A 17,405-nucleotide genomic window follows, 5' to 3' on the forward strand; every position below is an offset into this window, starting at 1 on the left:
TTACCGATTTAGAAGTATTTTTATAATAATAATAATATGTATCTCATTGGTATAATAGCCAGTAATATGCTATGGATGTGAGTTCCTGGATTTTGAATCAGATAATAACAGATAATAACATCACTTTTTCTAAAATCGTTTTCCCATAGAACTTGAGAGACGTATCATTTGCACTGTATTCCTGTTTTAAAAATACAAAACCCAATTGCTAATGCAGTATTCTTTGTATGCACAGCCTTACTGACTGACTGATAGGGTGAACTGATGTGTGTTGTTGTTATTCCCTAAAATAAAACCGTTTCCCCCCGTAGCGAACAGGGCAATTTCGTTGATCAAAGTACTAGATATATATGTCTTCTTGAGATTTTGAGTGAGGTTTCAAAATCATGTTGATTAATCAGGTGCAACCATTCATTTAATAAAAATAAATAAATAAATAAAGATTACAATTTCTTGAGAAAACCACCTATAAAATATGAGCTGTATATCTTTAAAAATTGTACTGTCTTGGGTTAATTTCAATATTAGATTGAATATGTTGCATATTTGCCTGAACCTTTGCAAGCTAGATCTGATATCCTTGCTATTGGTTTGCATTTCCTCCTCTATTTATACTGCTGAGTATTTGCTTTATAGACGAGGCAAATCAAAACAATTCCGATGTTGGAAAAACAATTCAATTAGTAATTTAATAAGGACTTGTAAGCTACATGAATATACACAATTACAAGCCATAAATTAGGACACTCAAAAAAAAAGATAAATTGCTTTCATCTTTTGAACTCCGTTTCATTTGTGGTCGTGTGAGATGCTATCAGGTCCGGTCACCGTTAGAGAAAGATCGAACTCCAGGCGGCAGTCTCAAATTTGGTAAACGAACGTTAATCTATAACTGTATATGCAGAGAGTAGACCAGTTTTATCTCAGCGGCACAAAAATTAACTGAGACAACAATTAAAGCGCTGACACACTGTCTATACAAAAAAATGACATATTTACATATGTACAAATAAAATGAGAAGAGTCCATCGGGCTTTAATTTTACGAAGAGTTCATTATAGGCCTGGAGTACACACCTTGGTAGTAAGAGGTGTCTGTGGGTAGAGTCGAAGGCTCTAGTCCCGCTTTGGCAGACATGGAGCCCATCGACAGCCCCCCTGTCATTTGTGAACCGTAACCGGAATAGTGCACCATTTGTTCATAAGTCCTCAAGTCCATTTTGTGTTGCTGCTGTTCCGAGGACATCAGGTTGTTAATAGAGAATGGATGATTGAACGAATAATGGTGTTCTGGCTTCAGGTGCGAATCGTGCACCAGCACTGAGTGATGCTGGGACAGCAGGTGATGCGTCTGCTGAAGCGGCGAGGGCGGCTGCTCGGGGCTCAATGTCTGCCTGGGTTTCGGATCTGACGCCGACCGTTTCATGTTTTTTGTAGAGGGATTAGAATGAGGAGAGTCGTTGCCGTTGCAGCTTTCTGAGCTGCTATTAGATTCCCCCTCGGATGTCTTCTTGCCAGAGTCTTTGCCGCATAATTTATCGCACTTAAATCGTTTCTGCCTCCTTAAGTAACAACCATTCTCAAACATATTCCCCGAATCTGGGTGAAGAGTCCAAAAAGAGCCTTTTCCTGGCTTGTCAGGGGACCTCGGCACTTTAACAAAACAATCATTGAATGACAGTGAGTGACGAATAGAATTCTGCCAGCGTTGCTGGTTTTGCCTGTAAAATGGAAAGAGGTCCATGATCCACTGGTAGATCTCGCTCAGCGTGAGCATCTTAGATGAAGACTGCTGAATAGCCATAGTTATCAGAGATATGTAAGAGTAAGGAGGCTTTGCATGCGTGTAGCTTCTCCGATATGTTTTCGGATCTCGGGACCTGACATTTGACTGGCCGTACATCGGGCTCATAACGTTCATATTTGTGTAGGATGCAAGAGCATTCATGGATGGCGGTTGCGCGCTCATTGGACTCATGCTGTGGTTAAGCGTTCCGCCCATGCTTGCCATCCCCGCGCCCATGCCATTCATGGGCCCACTACCCGGTGACATGCCCGCCACGGAGTGGCTGACGCCCGTGTTAACATAGGACATGTTCATGGAGCTGGCTGTCATGCTGCCTGCTGAGCTCATTCCAGGTACGCTCATGTAAGTGCTCATAGAGTTCATTCCCAGTCCGCTGCTCATGTTTCCAACTGAAGTGTAACACTGTAAAGAAAAAAGAAACTCTTACTTTCCTTTCAAATCTCATCAAAAGACTGCGACCATTGATTCGTGAAACAAGATTATAAAATACTAGCAAAGTAGCCCGTTATTAAATGTTAGCTTGTGACTTGTTATTAAATGAGTGTGTGGCGTTAAGCGTGAAATTGAGAGTTGCCGCAGTAATAACAACGCACAGACAATTTTGCCATCTCTTCCGTACAGAGTTCGACAGCAGAGTCGATAATTCGATTGTGTCAATCCCGTAAAATAGCATATGTGCAGGCTATCTCTAAATTAATCATCAAGTTGGGACATGGCGCATTCAGTTGTATGGGAGCAACCGAAAAGTGAACCGAAGATGATGACTGGGGCACGATCGTAATAATAATCATATAATTGCCAAATTACCCTTATACAACGAATATCTTAGAAATTATCCGTCATAGTAGAAAGGGACCAACTGAATGTTTCTCTCGCATTGGTGAACAGAGCGCGTCCAGGAGTTCGGGGGGGAATTGGTGGCGCCTCAAGTCAATATTTGATCGCAAAGTTAATATTATCTCAAGGCTAATATTGAGTTGCAGGCTATAGACAGGAAAATACATATAAACTACTCACCTCGGGTTCTCCGTAATAGGCGCTCCAGTCAGAATGGTCGTGTCCTTCCATTTTAACTGTACCGAGCATTGTGGAGGGTCCAAAACGATGTTCCTCGCGGATTTTCCACAGAAGATAAACTTAGGAGAGATCCCACGAAGTGTCAGGACTCCAACAACAACAGTTCCTACTTTGATTGCTGACCAGGGACTAATTCATGTGTAACTTAAAACCCGGAGTGCCTATACTGACGAAGGCAGCGCTTGGAGTGACGTTACCCGTTTGCTGTTAGCGCTGTGATATAGCGCCGTGCCCTACGCAAGCCTCCAATCCTCACTTCTTCACAGCCCTATTTGAATAATCTGTTCACACCTAGGCACGAGACCCATCGCTTGAAGCCCCGTATTATACACCTGCGCTCGAGAAAAGAACAACCCAGCTTAAAAGGATTCATTATGTCAAATCCTTTTGTTTTCTTCCGTTTCTGAGAGGGAGAAAGAATTTCATGCTACAAGAGGACTTTTCATTATGCACTTTCCCCGTTCATCCTATTGTGCTTCCTTTAGCGTGAAGAATTTGGATTGGCATCTTTCAAGACATAGTCTTATTTGTCAATGAGTGTGGTCTCTGTGAAACATTTGCATTTAATCCTTGTTTTAGTGGAAGGAAATACACACATTTTTGTTTGCTGTTATCAAGTTAATTTTACGAAACCAAGTCCCACATTGGTAATTTGTTAATAACGCAATTCCTATATAAATGCCAGTTAAAATAAAATGTCGGAAACCTGATGCAGCTATTACGAAATAGTGTAACATGTTCAGAGGTCCATCGATTTAATTAGGCAATTCACTGATAAAACTGCAGTTTTTCAGTGATGACAAAGTACAAAATTTGGACACTGTGTCCCAGCGTTTCGAAACTGCAAATAGTCAAGGGCTGAAAACATTAACTTATCATTAAGCGCACAGGCAGCACAGAGAGCTTAGATTAATTCAGTCGGAGGCGACGGACATATTCTGAAACGAAATATTTTTCAAATATTGATTCTAAATTAGTGTACCTACACGAAAAATACTTTTCTCATTTAGTGTAACCATTGGACATCAAATGTTAAAAAAAACCACTTGACATTCAGCGTTAGAATCCTAAAATAGAAAAGGCCACGTCTTAACACAACGACACGGCCGTATTGACAAATGTAGACTGATGTTTGATATTCACGTATTAAGTGGAGTAAAGTTTATCTAACGTGTTTGATCACCAAGCATACCCAAAGCTATTGCTGATAAAAACCGGCCTCGGAAAACAGAGGAATCCGCTGAACTGAAATTAATGGTGCTGTTTCACTGCTAATGTATTTACCCATTACACATTTTAACATGCAAACACCTACATGACGACGGAATTTTTCAATCTGTTAAGTTTTTCTTTTCTTTTTTTTTTCAAACGGGACTTTAGAATGCGCTTTTCCAAATTCTTCCAATGGAGATTGTATTCTGAAGTCTGTTTATCGAAAATGAAGAGTTATTGGATAAAACCGGAATAAAAAATAGGCCTTCTTTATTTAAAAAAGGTACACTTGACACACATTTAAATGATCAGAGAGAAGCAATGAACGTCCTAGCTTCTCTCTGATTATTCTGAAAATGAGACTTGACCGTCATGTATCGAAATAGCGAATAGTATATACCAACATCAAATGTACCGGGGTTGCATTTAACCCAGTCCCGCAGAGGTAAGAATATAACTATCATAAAGAAAATCAGTTAATCTGATAAACACATTGCACTGTATTTTGGCAAGGCAGGGCTGTAGAGATAGGACAAAATCTGCTTTTAAAACCCCTGACGTTGGTATTATTAAACAGAACCATCTGTAAAAAGGCCTGTTTGATCATTCTGTTCAGAAATATCTAACATTGAGGTCATTGTACAGAGTCCTCCTTCTACACCAGCTCATTCCACATCAAGTCTTTTAACTTGATCTGCAGACAACAACATCAAATGTAATGTTGTAATCATTTTAGTGATTTTCTTTCTTTCTTTTTTTTTTACATTTAAAGGATGTACTTGGGGTGATGCATAGAAAGGTGTATAAGGTGTAAGGATGATACATTTTTTTTTTTAAAGAAAAGAATCCACAGGGTCCAAAACATTTATTGCTGCCAGACCACAGAGTAATGAAGGCATAGATGTATTTCTGGCTGGTTAGATGACATGCAGTTTTTACTTTTTCCGCTTGTACCATTTCACCCTCCTTTCTGAGGGGTTAAGCTGGTGATTTGTCAAAGCAGAATTAAAAGAAAGTCTTTTTTTTTTTTTCTTTTTTAGTCTAAGACCGACCAAAAAATGTTTGTTGTAAACTGCCTATAGTGACGGCAAACATGCCAGAGCAGGGCTGGGGTTCTAGTCTTTATCCCAGCCAGCTGTGACAACGCCTGTTGGTTTCAGGTTTGTGGCTTGCCATCGCGTGTTTACCTGGTGATGAATCTGAAAAGCAGTTAGACTAGGAAGACACACATGGAAGGTGAATGGTACAGGGAACTGGATATTGCAGTGCTGGCGGGAAGACCACCCCTTCTTTAGAATCTTTTTTTTTTTTTCGCTCCATGCACAAACAAGATTCAAAAGGGTTAAAGTATGTCGCATTTCATCAATGAGAGAATTGGATCCGAGAAATGCAGCACAATTGTGTGTGTGTGTGTTTCCCATAGGTGTCCCCAGAACTTTGAATTGCCTTGTGACCCTTCTCTGATAGAATTACTTCAAAGACGTTAAAGCCCATCAAATACTACCAAAAGCATAATATTTTTACATATTTTTGAGTGTATAGTTATCTCTGTTTCATATATTGAGCTTGATATCATAGGTACAGCTCAGTGGGATTGTTAACATTCAGTCATATTAAGATTTGTTCCTCATGTTTATATAACCTTGGGTTATATGCATTTTGGTTGGTATGATTTGATACAGACATAGTCTGACTTGTGATCAAGTCTCCAAGATCTTTGCTACTGACTGACCAGGGCTGATACCACAGATACTGAGCTTATGCAGAGGTGATTTGTGCTTTTGTGTTAACCGTGTATGTTTCCAGATTTTTATAGGTACAAATATCAGCAAACCTACAATCACTATACCCTCCTCTATAAAACAGTAATATCTTTTTTTTTTTTTTTTATAAAATTAAATTTCACAAGACACCAAATCAGTCAGTGGCAAAAACTGAAACACAGCGAAACTTGTGTATTCCAGAGGCATTCTCTGTGCTCTGTGTATCCACATGCTACAAGGGAAGTTTGCTGACTGTGAAACCACACAAGGCTCTCCGGGAGAGTCCACTGAACACAGCCAGAGAGCCATGTCACTCTCAGCTCCATGACAATGCTCCCCGCCAGCCGACATCACCGCCGTCCCAATCTGTGTTTGTTTATCTGAGATGCACCCCCTGCGAGATCCCACAGATCAGCCCTCTAACCAGCTCCGAACGGAGAACGGGCTGGCCACTTAAACAGGCCACAGCATGGTCACCTTTTTCTGATTCAGTCTCATCTGGCCCCATACGGCTTCAGACAAACCTTGCCTGCTCTGCCCTCTCTCATATAATGCACAATAGACCACTGGCTGAGAACCAGTTGCCTGGCAGGGGACTTGGTACTAATCTTCCTGGCCTACCCCCCGGATTCAACTCCTGATTTCTCCGGACCCCCCTGGGTGTGTGTGTGTGTTTCAGGTGTGTAAACATTGTCACTGAGTTAAGAGTTCAATGGCCCCTGTGTATCTCTCAGGCTGTGTATTCCACAGGAAGGAACGGGTAGTCCGCTTCTGTGAAATTCCAGAAAACCTCAGAGGCCACACAGCAAGGGGTCAGCTGACGAAAAATCACCCAAAAAATCTATTCCCCAAAAAACACATTTAATCTGAAAAGATACCTAAATATATTAAACAAAGATTCTTATATTGATAAGTTATATTTCAGTTATTTCTGCTGCTCTGACAGCAGTTTGTTAACGTGAAGCTCGACTCTTCAAATTAACACATATCTCAGTTCAATAGATATTGTACTCAGTTTGACAGTGATGACAGCTTAAACCACATAATTCACTGGTGTCATGGAAACTAGAGGGGAAAACGCTTAAATCTTGTACAATAAAGAAAAAAAAAAATCAAAAGAGTTTTACAACATCAAAGCAAAGCACATGGTGAGGGAATACAAGTAGGGGCAAACAAAGAACCATATTCAGATACAGTAGTGAACATAAAGCATGGATTCATCACATTTAAAGTAAGCTCACTAAAATGACATCAAAGAGGATCCATTGCTACCAGGGGTTCTGTACGCTGGAAATGCTACCCCTTCAGAGATAGGGATATCTAGATCCACTGATAGCATGCACTATAGAGGAAATGCATACAATACAAGGACAACGCTCTTTTTTAACCGTCGCTGATAACACGGTTGGGCTGATATCATGGGTAATCAGCACTGGTTACCTTAACAACGCCAATAATATGTTACAGGACAATTAAAATGAAAGAAGGCGGCCCGAAAACCCTCAAGGATATTATCATCACTTCTACCATATTTGTCATTTTAAATCAGTAAGAGTGAGCAATGTGGACAAGAGACAGATAGATAGATAGATAGATAGATAGATAGATAGATAGATAGATAGATAGATAGATAGATACTTTATTCATCCCAGGGGAAATGTAGGTATCCAGCAGCTGATACGACACAACACAATCAGAACACCAGTACACGCAAGAAAAGACAGAACCACAGCAGTTCTTACTTCCGGCAGCTAACAGTGTAAAAATAGTAATAATATATAAACAAGTACTGTAGAAATAACATTAACAGTGCAAAAAGGTATATAAAAAGTGTACATGCCTACATGCCTCATCAGGAAGAAGAGAATCCAGAGCTAATGTGTATCAAATGACTGAGAGTAAGAACACTTTTCTGGCTTCAGCTCCACTCTGTCCATATATCTTTCCTGTTAGGAATAATGAGAGTCAAAACCCAATCCCAGATCAGCCGTCTTGTATCTGAAAAAATCTTGTATGCACATTGGTATAACTACCACTGAAGGACAAATAAGGGAAAAGACTTACAACACTGTTAACTGCAGGCTACCTGCTGTACGGCCTGTGTTTTGTTCGTTCCCCTTACTAGGATCTTGGTTGTGGCAAAACTGGCTCCCTCCTTCCCGAACTCCCCAAACTATTTAATGATTGTCCTCTAGTAAATACCTAGTGATGACAGTGACTGCAAATTTCGGATGATACTCGATTATGTAATATTAAACTGTCAAAATACCTAACAATTCAGTGCCTTTGAAATTTCGAGGAATATTCTGACAAAAGTATGTAATATACAGATTACTCATTTTGAAAATATTATCGTATAACATCTCTTATATTTAAGCAAAAATTGTTTATGAAATACAGTAGTGATGCGATATTACCGTGACAAAATGGTGCCATGGTATCTGTGCTGGGTTTGAAACAGACTATACTCGGGACGACACCTGGTGGTGTATTGTGCAATTGCCCTAAAAATGGAAAAACAGGACGATTATATTATGTAGACCAAATCCGTACGAGTTATTTCAGAATGTAAAACTCCGATGAGAATGACTAAGTTAGCATAACACAACTGTTGTTTCTCACAAAAACTGATGAGATATTTGAAAGTCACCGTTTTATTCTTTCCCTTTTGCGTGGCCTTTTCTGCATGATTTGGCTCTGCTGCGTTGCCGTAATCCGGAAGTGTGTTTACGTCAGATTATCAAGGTTAGTAGTCAACATTTCTAGTTATGTCCTTTTAACATTTAACAGATGAATATCTAAAAGTAAGTCTAAAACCAGTTAATTTAACAGTCGTTGAGAATCGAGGCATAGGGGGACTCGCTATCTTAAACGCAATTAAACTCAGATCACGCTACTGATGTCCAGGTGATTAAACTTTGCCAGGTAGTGTTTGTATAGAAACGTGAGTTTGCCATGGCAGTGAACAATTAAATGTTGTATGATTAGTTTTGATTAGAGAGGATGATATTTTAAAATTCGCTGTCACGAGGAAGGTGTCAGTTGATACTGCTCCTGTTCTCTTTGCTTTTGTATTTGGGCTTGATGAACTTACATTTCAAATCAAAAGCAGACATACACCGGCTCACGCCGCCTTTATTGGCGTGCCCCTTGGCTTTGTAGTGGTTATTAAAGCTCCAGATTACAACGGCCTTTTTTCTAAGGCTGGCATTATTGTGCGGTCAGCCAACCATGCCTGCCGCAATTAAGCTCAAATGTCACAAATTAATCATATTACCGGTTGTCTCTAAAGCTCTATGCATATCGAGTCTCTCAAATCACAACCATTAAAAGCTGCTGTCTTTGGAGGAACGGAAATTTCTATATTTGGATTTGTACATCAGTTCCTGTACACAGAACGGAATGATTAATCAGTCGTGGACTTGTTTATTTTCCAGATGGCTCCCAAGACAATGGAACCTTTTGCCAGGAAAATTTTCAAAGGGGTTCTATTATTAGAGGTTATTGGTGTGTTTGGAGCCTATGCGCTGTTTCATAAGATGAATTCAAGCCGAGGTATGTTTACACCTTTAGATTCACGCTCACATTCACAGTACAATTGTTTGCTTGTCCTCCAGACATCGGATGTAAATCCATTCCTGAAGAATATAACCGATAAACCGACTTTTCTAACATGCTGATCTTTTGCTAGTCATGTAGAGCACTAACATTTGAGTGGCAGATCTCTGATGTCATATCCTCCTTCTGCTATTCATTTCCCTTTAAGTGTTCAGATTCGAAACATGTCTGACTTTATTTATTGTTTTTTTTGTTTGTTTTTCTGGCTTCATTTTTTTTCCAGATTTCAGAAGTACTATGAGTAGAACTTTCCCATCAGTTCTGGAAGGTGAATTCATTCAGTTTTTAACATGGGCTTAATTCCGGGCATATGTTATGTATTCTCATTCTGAGAAATGAAATTCACACCCCTTACTGCTATTCTACATAGTGTATTTAAAAATGACATAATGTGCAGTTCATGTCCAAATGTGCAATGTCCAAGCCAATCTAACACACTCGATGTCCTAATATTAAAGTTAGAATGGACAGTATGCTTTCCAAGATTTATTTCACAGTACAAAACCAAATCCTTAAGAATTCAGAAAATGTTCAGTAGAACAATTAAGGAGGATAAGTTAATGTCATTTTGATTCTGAATTTTTAACACTCAATTCAAACACATAAAGCACTTGTATATAAAAGTCTGTTATTTACTGAACTCTTACCTCTTGTTTTGAAACAATTACCGCTAACATAACAGTAAAAATGTTTCAGAAGAATTGTGTCAAAACAGAGGCCTACAAATATACAAATCTCAATAAACAGTCATAATTTCTTTCTTTCAGTTTATTACAAATCCAACGAGTGGGCAGGTATTTACGGCATTCGGGAACTAGATCAGGAGGCGTGGTCTGCTAAGGACGAATAGACGTACAAAAGGTTGGTGAAAAAAAAAAAGCAGATAAGAGTCCATAGCCCAGATCTGGTTTTTATTTCTTCCTGCCAACAGTCTTTTTGCCAACTCTGGCTTTTCCAAACTGTTTCCTTTTGTTAAACATGGCCTTCTTTCTCCGCAGCGTCTTCACGTCTCTTCCGTGCATCCAGTCATCTCGCTGAGCCTCCCACTTGAGCTGTTTGACGCCTGAAAAAGAAGAAGAAGAAGAAACGATGAGCTGACATCCAGAGGCTTTGGAAACTACGTGTTTCTATACTGATTCTGACACAGCTGCCTCAACACAGACTGATCATGAATGGTTCATTTATGAGGACTGAGGAGATTGAGTGGATTACAGATCGTGACAAATGGTTCATTATTCCATCCTCATCAAGTCATTAAGCAGTTTTCAGCGGGTCGTTGAAAGGTGTGACGGCACCGAACGGTACCGTGTCGAGATCAACCGGGACACGGCTAGCATCTAGCCAAAATAAAAGTCTGTTAACGTCGACCGTTTCGCTTTTAATTGTTTTCTGAACCTGACTGGAATCTGGTTTTTAAATGTCATGCTTGCATACACCTCCTTTACAAACACTTGTGTTGAATGTCTGTGTAACAAGACAGCCCTTATGACGAAGGAGAACTGTTACCACTGTGATAATTAAAGGAGGTCAGACAGTCTGAAGTCCTTACTGTTAAACCCATCATCACTATCCTGGCTTACAACCTTTTCAATCACTTGATACTCACTCGCTTTGTCTTTGTTGGACAATGCATTGATTCCAATGTTGTCAAATTTAGACCCTGCGTTTTCATCCAGCAAACATCCAAACTGTAAAAGAACGACATTTGACATGAAGTAACCTCATAAGAAATATTTAGTCACGGTTGTGTTAGCATTGCACTTTAAAAATGACTCTTAAAACGTGCGAGAGAGGCTGTAACCAAAATGCATGTCATTCTTTTGCCATTTTTATCAGTCAGACTAACAGCTTACCTCCTCAGCTGACGCAAGCATGGTTTCATCAACCTTTTTTCCTTTCTTTTTCCTCTTCCCTGGTTTGTGAGATAAAGGATTTGTATATTCTTAGCATGTCATGTCAACACGTACTGAGAAAAAATAGCAACCCGTTCAGAAAGACACCTAGCTACTCTTTGAACTTCATTTACCCATGGAGCCAGAGAAATCTAGCTGCTCTGATGACTTCCTTTTCTTCTTGATGGAGCCCGAACTGACATCTTCAGTGTCATCCATCTCATCATCAAAATCTAAAAATAAATAAATAAATAAACAAACAAACAAAAAAACACTCAATACAGATGACTTACAAAAGCATAACAATCTCTACCTACACTCATCTCACACTCAGTTATAAGAAATTATGAGCAACGAATAAAGGAACAGAACTCAGAAACCTACCATCAAAATCAGCACCGTCCTCTTCAAGCTCTGGCACTGCAATGTAATGTAACAAGTTACTACCACTATCTCTGACACACGGAGCAGCGTAGTTAATTATCAGGCAGTCAACACATTCCCGTTTGCTGACAACAAAAACCATCCAATCCAAAAATGGCGCAAGAAACCCCTCCCAAAGAGGTCAGTATCTCTATTTGAAGGGTTTAAAATGAAGATAACTGAAGTTTTGCCAGCAGTCTTTGACTGCTGATACCACGCCGTTCGTTTCAAATCTGCACGAAGAGCTAACGCAGGGTGCAGTCAAGAGGACAATCTTCAATCAGATCAACAATGAGAATGTCCAAAGGAGGTATAACTGTACCTTCTTCGTCTTCATCATCGTCCTCTCCTACTGGATCTTCGAACGTGCCTCCTTCCTCCTCCAGTTCATCTCCAAAGTCTTCCTCGTCCATGCTGCCCAGCGACACTTCTTCATCGTCCAGGTTATCGACATCATCAGAGTCGAGGTCGGAGTCCTCGTCTGCCCTTTGACCTTTCTTCGCTGTGTTTTTCACGTTACTGAAATGTTAACGGTCCGTCGTCAGGCTTATTTCCGCCCCCCTCTGACAGCAGTAATGTTAGCGGTCAAGGAGCTCGAGACAATTCAGACAACGCAAACGATAGTAAAAACTCACCCAGCGAAGTCCAGGTCTTCATCCTTCAAATCAACATAGAAGCTGTCCCCTTCATACGAGTCTTGTAAAGGAAAAAAACGAAAAGAAAAAAAAAAAAAAATCAGCATAAAGCAGCGGCAGGGAAATAGGACTATAATTTACATCAGTGTATCCAGCTATGACTCTCCTCTCTCACCAAGGACTCGCTCAAATTCATCATCATCAACATCCTCCACGCTCTCATCATCGCCGTCTCCTCGGGGTCTTTTCAGCTGATTGTCTGCCTGGCGCTTCTTAAAGAATCTTTAGGGAAAAAAAAAAAAAAAAAACAACACACATAGCTGATTTGAGCTGATTTTCCCCTCATGCATTTGATACATCGAGTTAAATCCACCACATTTGTCATAAGCTCAAATTCGAAATGCTCACTGCATAAGGAAAGATCTTGATAGAAAATAAAAATATCTCACCTATAGAAGAACACCTCATCCACGGGAATCTGGCTTTCATCCTTAGACAAAAATTCCTGACAGTTAACTAAGAGAGATGAAACAGTTAGTGAGTTTTGTTCCTTTGCCGCTCTGGTCATGTCATACAATCTTTTCACTACACAGCAGAACTCCAAAATACAATACTTATCTTCTCACTCCAGAGCGTAACTCCAAAATACAATCTTTATCATTGTACTACACAATGTAACTTCAAAACATATATGACAGAACAACAACCCCTCCCCCCCCTCCCCTTTTCACACATTAAAAGAATGTGTGAAATACTACAATACTACCACTGGCTTTTGCAAACAAATGCCAGATTTATTGGAATCCATATTTATGAGCATTGCTGTTTTTCGGCTCACCCCACGGCTCATGACTCACCTGACAGGGAACGGATGTTACTCATAGACCGCCTCTGTTTGGGCTGTAGAACGCTGCTGTCTGTGTTTTCTGTGCGAGAATACATACTGGTCAGGAGAGACAATGCAATACGCTTTAAATAAAAACATTTAAAACTGAACCTCGCTGCGGGCGACCCGCACATAGAGACGGCGTGAACCGTGTGCTTACGTTTGCCCTTCATTTGCTTGGGATTCCTGAAGACAAAACGATCCAAGAAGCGCATGAGAGTGAAGTCCTGCAGTGGATCCCCAGTGTACTGAATGAATTCTCCCTGAGAGCACGCAAGAGAAAATGTAACCAATCAACAAAATGTTAATAATGTCAGAACAGACGCATACCCTAAAAAACTTGCGGAGTGAGGCAAAAGTCTTTTACTTTATGAGCCTGGACAGGACATATTACAAGTTGAAAACACTGCTATCATAAAGGCATTTACCGACCTACCTGTAAAATTGTCTTGGCAAACAATGCCACGGAAGGATGGAAATGTAAACAGAGCTGATGGAGAGAAAAAAGAAAAGACACACAAATTAGATTTAAGAGCAATGACTAAGACACACATAGGTGTTGTATCTCTGCTGAAGGTGTGGTTCCGGTACCTTCTGTAGCTCCCAGAGTGTGGTGTGGTCAGCCCCACAGTACAAAGGGTTTCTGTGCATGGGGTCATACGTCTCAGACTTCTTCCCGCCTAAACAGCAAAAGCATCAGTTTCGTATGAAAAAGGCGCAGAATATAAGAGAACATGAACAATGAGGGGAAATTGAGCTTAGGAATTGACGTTTTTTGTAAGCATTAAGAATTTTTGTGAAGATGCAGCGGTATGTGTTTATGTTCCTGACTGTTCTGTGGAAAGAGCTGCAGTGGAGACGGCCTCACCTTCCAGGTTTTGGTGGTGTACCCACGATGCAGCAGGTTTTGGCAGCTCTGGTCTCTCACTCGTTCCTTCCTCCACTTTGTCAGCATCCACAAACCTCTCCTCTTCGTCATCATCTTCCTCTTTGAGGTCTTTGAACATCTCCTCTTCAGCATCCTGTTGAGATAATGTTGTTTCAGAAAGCAAGGAGTCAGAGGGTGTCACTCACGCGCCTCAGTACACACGGCATTTACATTTAATTAATTAGTTCATTTCCACAGACAGAAATGGATGTCACTGAATAAACACGAATGAAAATGCTGCTAATCTAGAGAACAATATAACTGAATCTAAATTAATGAGGAAAGTAACTTACCCCTTCCTCCTGGAGGAGGAGTTTTAGACCTGGCTTGGTCTTCATAACTTCTGACACCAGGAAAAGTGCCCCACAGGCAAAGGTAGGACTCTGCTCACAGCTGACCTGAAGTAACCTTTTCACAAAAGCCTTGACCCGACGCAAGACCACGTCCGCCTTCAAAGACTTATACAAGAGGTTGAGGAACATGCTTTGTCTTGAGCATGTCAACAAACCCGGGTCCAGCAACTTCCTGAATATTCAAAAAGCAAATTATAGGAAATGTTTTATTCCAGTATTGTCATGTGCTGTTTAAAGAAAAATTTAAATCACATTATACAAAGAACATGAAAAACAAAAACGCTAAGGTACTGTCAATACAAGGGAGCTTCCAAAGTATTTTTATTACCCACGAACTACATAATCTATTTAGGGTATTCAGTATTTTACCGAGCCGTAAACACAGCGTTTGCGCTGCACTGAACCACGTAATCCAAAGGGGCTGTTTACCTGTAGAGAGCTACATAGTAGCGATCCGAGACAGTCTGTTGAGAGTTCATGACTTGAAAGAGAAGCATGAGGGCTTGAACGGCCGTGTTGAATTTAACCATGTGAAGCACTTTAAAAAGAGTGTCCAGCTGCTCCCTCACTTTTTCATCGCCGACCTCCGCGTAGGGGTACGCTCTGTTCACTCCCGTGAGGAGCGCGCTGAGCATTTTCGATTCCACGTCTTTCTTCTTGACGCACGCGTGGAAGAAGGAGAAGTAGATGGCTATGAGCTTGCTGGCCAGCTCGGCCTCCTCGTGGCTGAGGAGCGTTTGGTTGAGGAAACATATGGCGTAGTACTGGGCCTTGGGGTTGATGTTGGGTCTGAACAAGAGGCGTTCCACTTCGCTGCACACCACCGCTTTCATGTTGGGGTGCTGGTGGAGGAGGGTCTCAAGGAGATAGGAGGCTTTGGACGCCACTTTGTACTCGGGATCGCCGAGTTTGTTGACCACTTGGATGAGAAGAGCCCTCTCCTGCTCGGGCCGGCCGCACAGGAGCTCGTGGGCCGCGGTCAGGGCCTTGGTCTTGGTGGCCTGGACGGTGTCGTGGGCCATGGTGTCCAGAGCGGCCGTGAACTCGGCCACCTGGTGCTTCAGCCGATGCTCAAAGTACCAAAGGACGAGCCTCCGGTCGCGGGCGTCCTTGTTTCCGCTGGCCTTCTCCTCTAACCGATCGAACGGACGCTGGGCGAAGGTCCTGAGCTTCCGATGTTCTGGGAGCAGATCCGACATGAACAGCTCGCGGAGCGTGTCCAAAGCCATCAGGCTCTGCCTGCGACTGCCTTTCTTCTTCATAAGAGAGACCAGGTTCTCAACGTGTTCCAGACAGTGCACCGGGGCGTCCTGGATAAGAACGGTCATAGCGGCCATCCTGTCAGCCAAAGTACCCTTGGACACCACCGTTTTCATCCAGGCTGAGTTGGCCCCCTTCTGAAGGGTCTTCTTGTTCTTGTAGAGCGCCGTTTCTGCTTCATACAGTTTCTGAGCCAAAGCCTTGTACTGGGACACCAGAGACTGATCTTGGGGGACGGTGTCGTTCTCCGACGTGTACTCCATGTCGAACCACTTTCCTCCAGGTTTTATCAGCAGAACCTGCCGAGGATGAAACTCAAAGAGGTTGACGTTCTGCTTGGCCTTCTTTCCGGAACCGCTGGACAATTCTTTGGGCTTTTTTGCCTTGTTCTTGCTGTCGTTTGCACAGGGTGCTGCAGCTGTTGTGTCACATCCCTGTTTCTCGGACTGTGTCTCTGTTTCTCCCTCATCTTTCTTTTTCTTCTCTTTTTTCTTACTCGTGGACGCTTCCTCAGCTTCTTCATCCGGAACAATCTGTTGTCCTGAATAGGCACGTATTCCCAATGTAGTGATGTACTTTTCCAGTTCTCCTTCTTCCAGGTCATCAATCGCTCCTTTCTTTCCACCATTCACCATCTCATCAGGGTCACCAATGCTGGTGAGCATGACATAGTCCGCCTAGTTCAAAACAAACATACATCCTCACCGTAAGTACAGTTCAATCTAAAAGTGTTTGAAAGTCTGTTACGTTCTTCAATTACAAAAGTATGGTCTTATAACCATCAGTTAAGTTTCACAAATTCGTTGCATAGACAATTACCTTCTGACCTAAAGACCTTCGTTAAATCGCGAATTTAATGCATTAAATGGTGAGTATATCAATATTCTGTCCACGTCGATGCCTTAAGTTACACCAATAAAGTTCGGCACAACGATGAAACGTTTACTATATCGTGACAACAGTAACGCAGAAAGGAGCAGTAAGAGCGCCACACATATTCATTACTACAAATCTGTGAATAGAACTTCAGAGAATCAGAAGGAACGAAGAAATGTTACTACATAAAATGTTTCCTTATTTATTTCGTAGAGGAAGTACATTTACGAGATTCCAAATATGAAACGTGACATTCCCTCAAGAGGGACACAGGTACACTGTCAGAGAATGGAGGTATTTTGCGACGGTTTGTGAGGACACAACAAAATCTGACTTGAAATATTTAAATCACATGTGTAAACTGCCCATTTCTGGTTCATAGTAGTTTTTTTTCAGACGGCTGTAATTACCTTTGTCCCTCCCAAACGCAACACATCGTCCAAGGTAAATTCTTCCTCATCTTTTGCTTTTCCGTCATCTGAATTTTCCTCTGCCTCGTCGTTGTCATTTTCAAATTCTCCTTCGTTAGTTTCATCCATTTTTTCTGTTTCCAACTTACGCTGTTTGCCTCTTGGAGCCATGCTGGAAACAGCATGCACAGGTTAGGGAGAAGGGCCAGGTCGCGGAAGTGAAAAGTAAATATCCGGACGTGCAAAAAAATGCAATTGCTTTAACA

General features: G+C 41.4%; 3 protein-coding genes across 6 annotated transcripts; 1 reads left to right on the forward strand and 2 right to left on the reverse strand.

The window, feature by feature from the left end:
* Positions 1–675: 675 nt before the first annotated feature.
* On the reverse strand, positions 676–3,137 carry LOC115808980 (hepatocyte nuclear factor 3-beta). The gene is made up of 2 exons (XM_030770382.1): positions 2,824–3,137; positions 676–2,208 (listed from the first exon to the last, which is right to left on the reverse strand). The coding sequence occupies exons 1-2, from the start codon at positions 2,890–2,892 to the stop codon at positions 1,042–1,044; spliced, it is 1,236 nt and encodes a 411-aa protein (XP_030626242.1). The 5' UTR covers positions 2,893–3,137; the 3' UTR covers positions 676–1,041.
* Positions 2,059–10,993, forward strand: LOC115808981 (protein CEBPZOS). Of its 2 annotated transcripts, none has more exons than XM_030770384.1 (5): positions 2,059–2,148; positions 9,296–9,413; positions 9,700–9,744; positions 10,244–10,337; positions 10,475–10,993. In XM_030770384.1, the coding sequence occupies exons 2-4, from the start codon at positions 9,296–9,298 to the stop codon at positions 10,324–10,326; spliced, it is 246 nt and encodes an 81-aa protein (XP_030626244.1). In that variant the 5' UTR covers positions 2,059–2,148; the 3' UTR covers positions 10,327–10,337; positions 10,475–10,993. The 2 variants fall into 2 exon arrangements, with proteins under 2 accessions (XP_030626244.1, XP_030626245.1); XM_030770385.1 differs by lacking the exon at positions 2,059–2,148 and adding an exon at positions 8,666–8,765.
* cebpz (CCAAT enhancer binding protein zeta) lies at positions 10,331–17,307 on the reverse strand. Of its 3 annotated transcripts, XM_030770380.1 has the most exons (17): positions 17,140–17,307; positions 15,023–16,530; positions 14,534–14,765; positions 14,181–14,334; positions 13,904–13,992; positions 13,749–13,802; positions 13,473–13,575; positions 13,284–13,352; positions 12,876–12,942; positions 12,602–12,708; positions 12,427–12,487; positions 12,114–12,310; positions 11,768–11,788; positions 11,503–11,571; positions 11,330–11,388; positions 11,083–11,164; positions 10,331–10,539 (listed from the first exon to the last, which is right to left on the reverse strand). In XM_030770380.1, exons 1-17 carry the CDS (start codon positions 17,266–17,268, stop codon positions 10,388–10,390), a joined length of 3,153 nt encoding a protein of 1,050 aa, XP_030626240.1. In that variant the 5' UTR covers positions 17,269–17,307; the 3' UTR covers positions 10,331–10,387. The 3 variants fall into 3 exon arrangements, with proteins under 3 accessions (XP_030626240.1, XP_030626239.1, XP_030626241.1); XM_030770379.1 differs by lacking the exon at positions 11,768–11,788 and having other exon boundaries at positions 11,330–11,397; positions 11,500–11,601; XM_030770381.1 differs by lacking the exons at positions 11,503–11,571; positions 11,768–11,788.
* Between the last annotated feature and the right edge of the window lie 98 nt (positions 17,308–17,405).

This window comes from Chanos chanos, chromosome 4, assembly GCF_902362185.1.
Source record: "Chanos chanos chromosome 4, fChaCha1.1, whole genome shotgun sequence".
Classification (NCBI taxonomy): domain Eukaryota; kingdom Metazoa; phylum Chordata; class Actinopteri; order Gonorynchiformes; family Chanidae; genus Chanos; species Chanos chanos.

Bases quoted from the DNA above. Each gene is read 5' to 3' on its own strand.
- LOC115808980 (XM_030770382.1), bottom strand. From the start codon at position 2,892: ATGCTCGGTACAGTTAAAATGGAAGGACACGACCATTCTGACTGGAGC. The intron at 2,209-2,823 runs GTGAGTAGTTTA...TTTTCTTTACAG, and splicing joins CCTATTACGGAGAACCCGAG to TGTTACACTTCAGTTGGAAA.
- LOC115808981 (XM_030770384.1), top strand. From the start codon at position 9,296: ATGGCTCCCAAGACAATGGAACCTTTTGCCAGGAAAATTTTCAAAGGG. The intron at 9,414-9,699 runs GTATGTTTACAC...TTTTTTTTCCAG, and splicing joins TAAGATGAATTCAAGCCGAG to ATTTCAGAAGTACTATGAGT. The intron at 9,745-10,243 runs GTGAATTCATTC...TCTTTCTTTCAG, and splicing joins TTTCCCATCAGTTCTGGAAG to TTTATTACAAATCCAACGAG.
- cebpz (XM_030770379.1), bottom strand. From the start codon at position 17,268: ATGGATGAAACTAACGAAGGAGAATTTGAAAATGACAACGACGAGGCA. The intron at 13,803-13,903 runs GTACCGGAACCA...TCTCTCCATCAG, and splicing joins CACTCTGGGAGCTACAGAAG to CTCTGTTTACATTTCCATCC. The intron at 11,602-12,113 runs GTACAGTTATAC...ATTTATTTTTAG, and splicing joins CGATGATGAAGACGAAGAAG to ATTTTGATGATGAGATGGAT.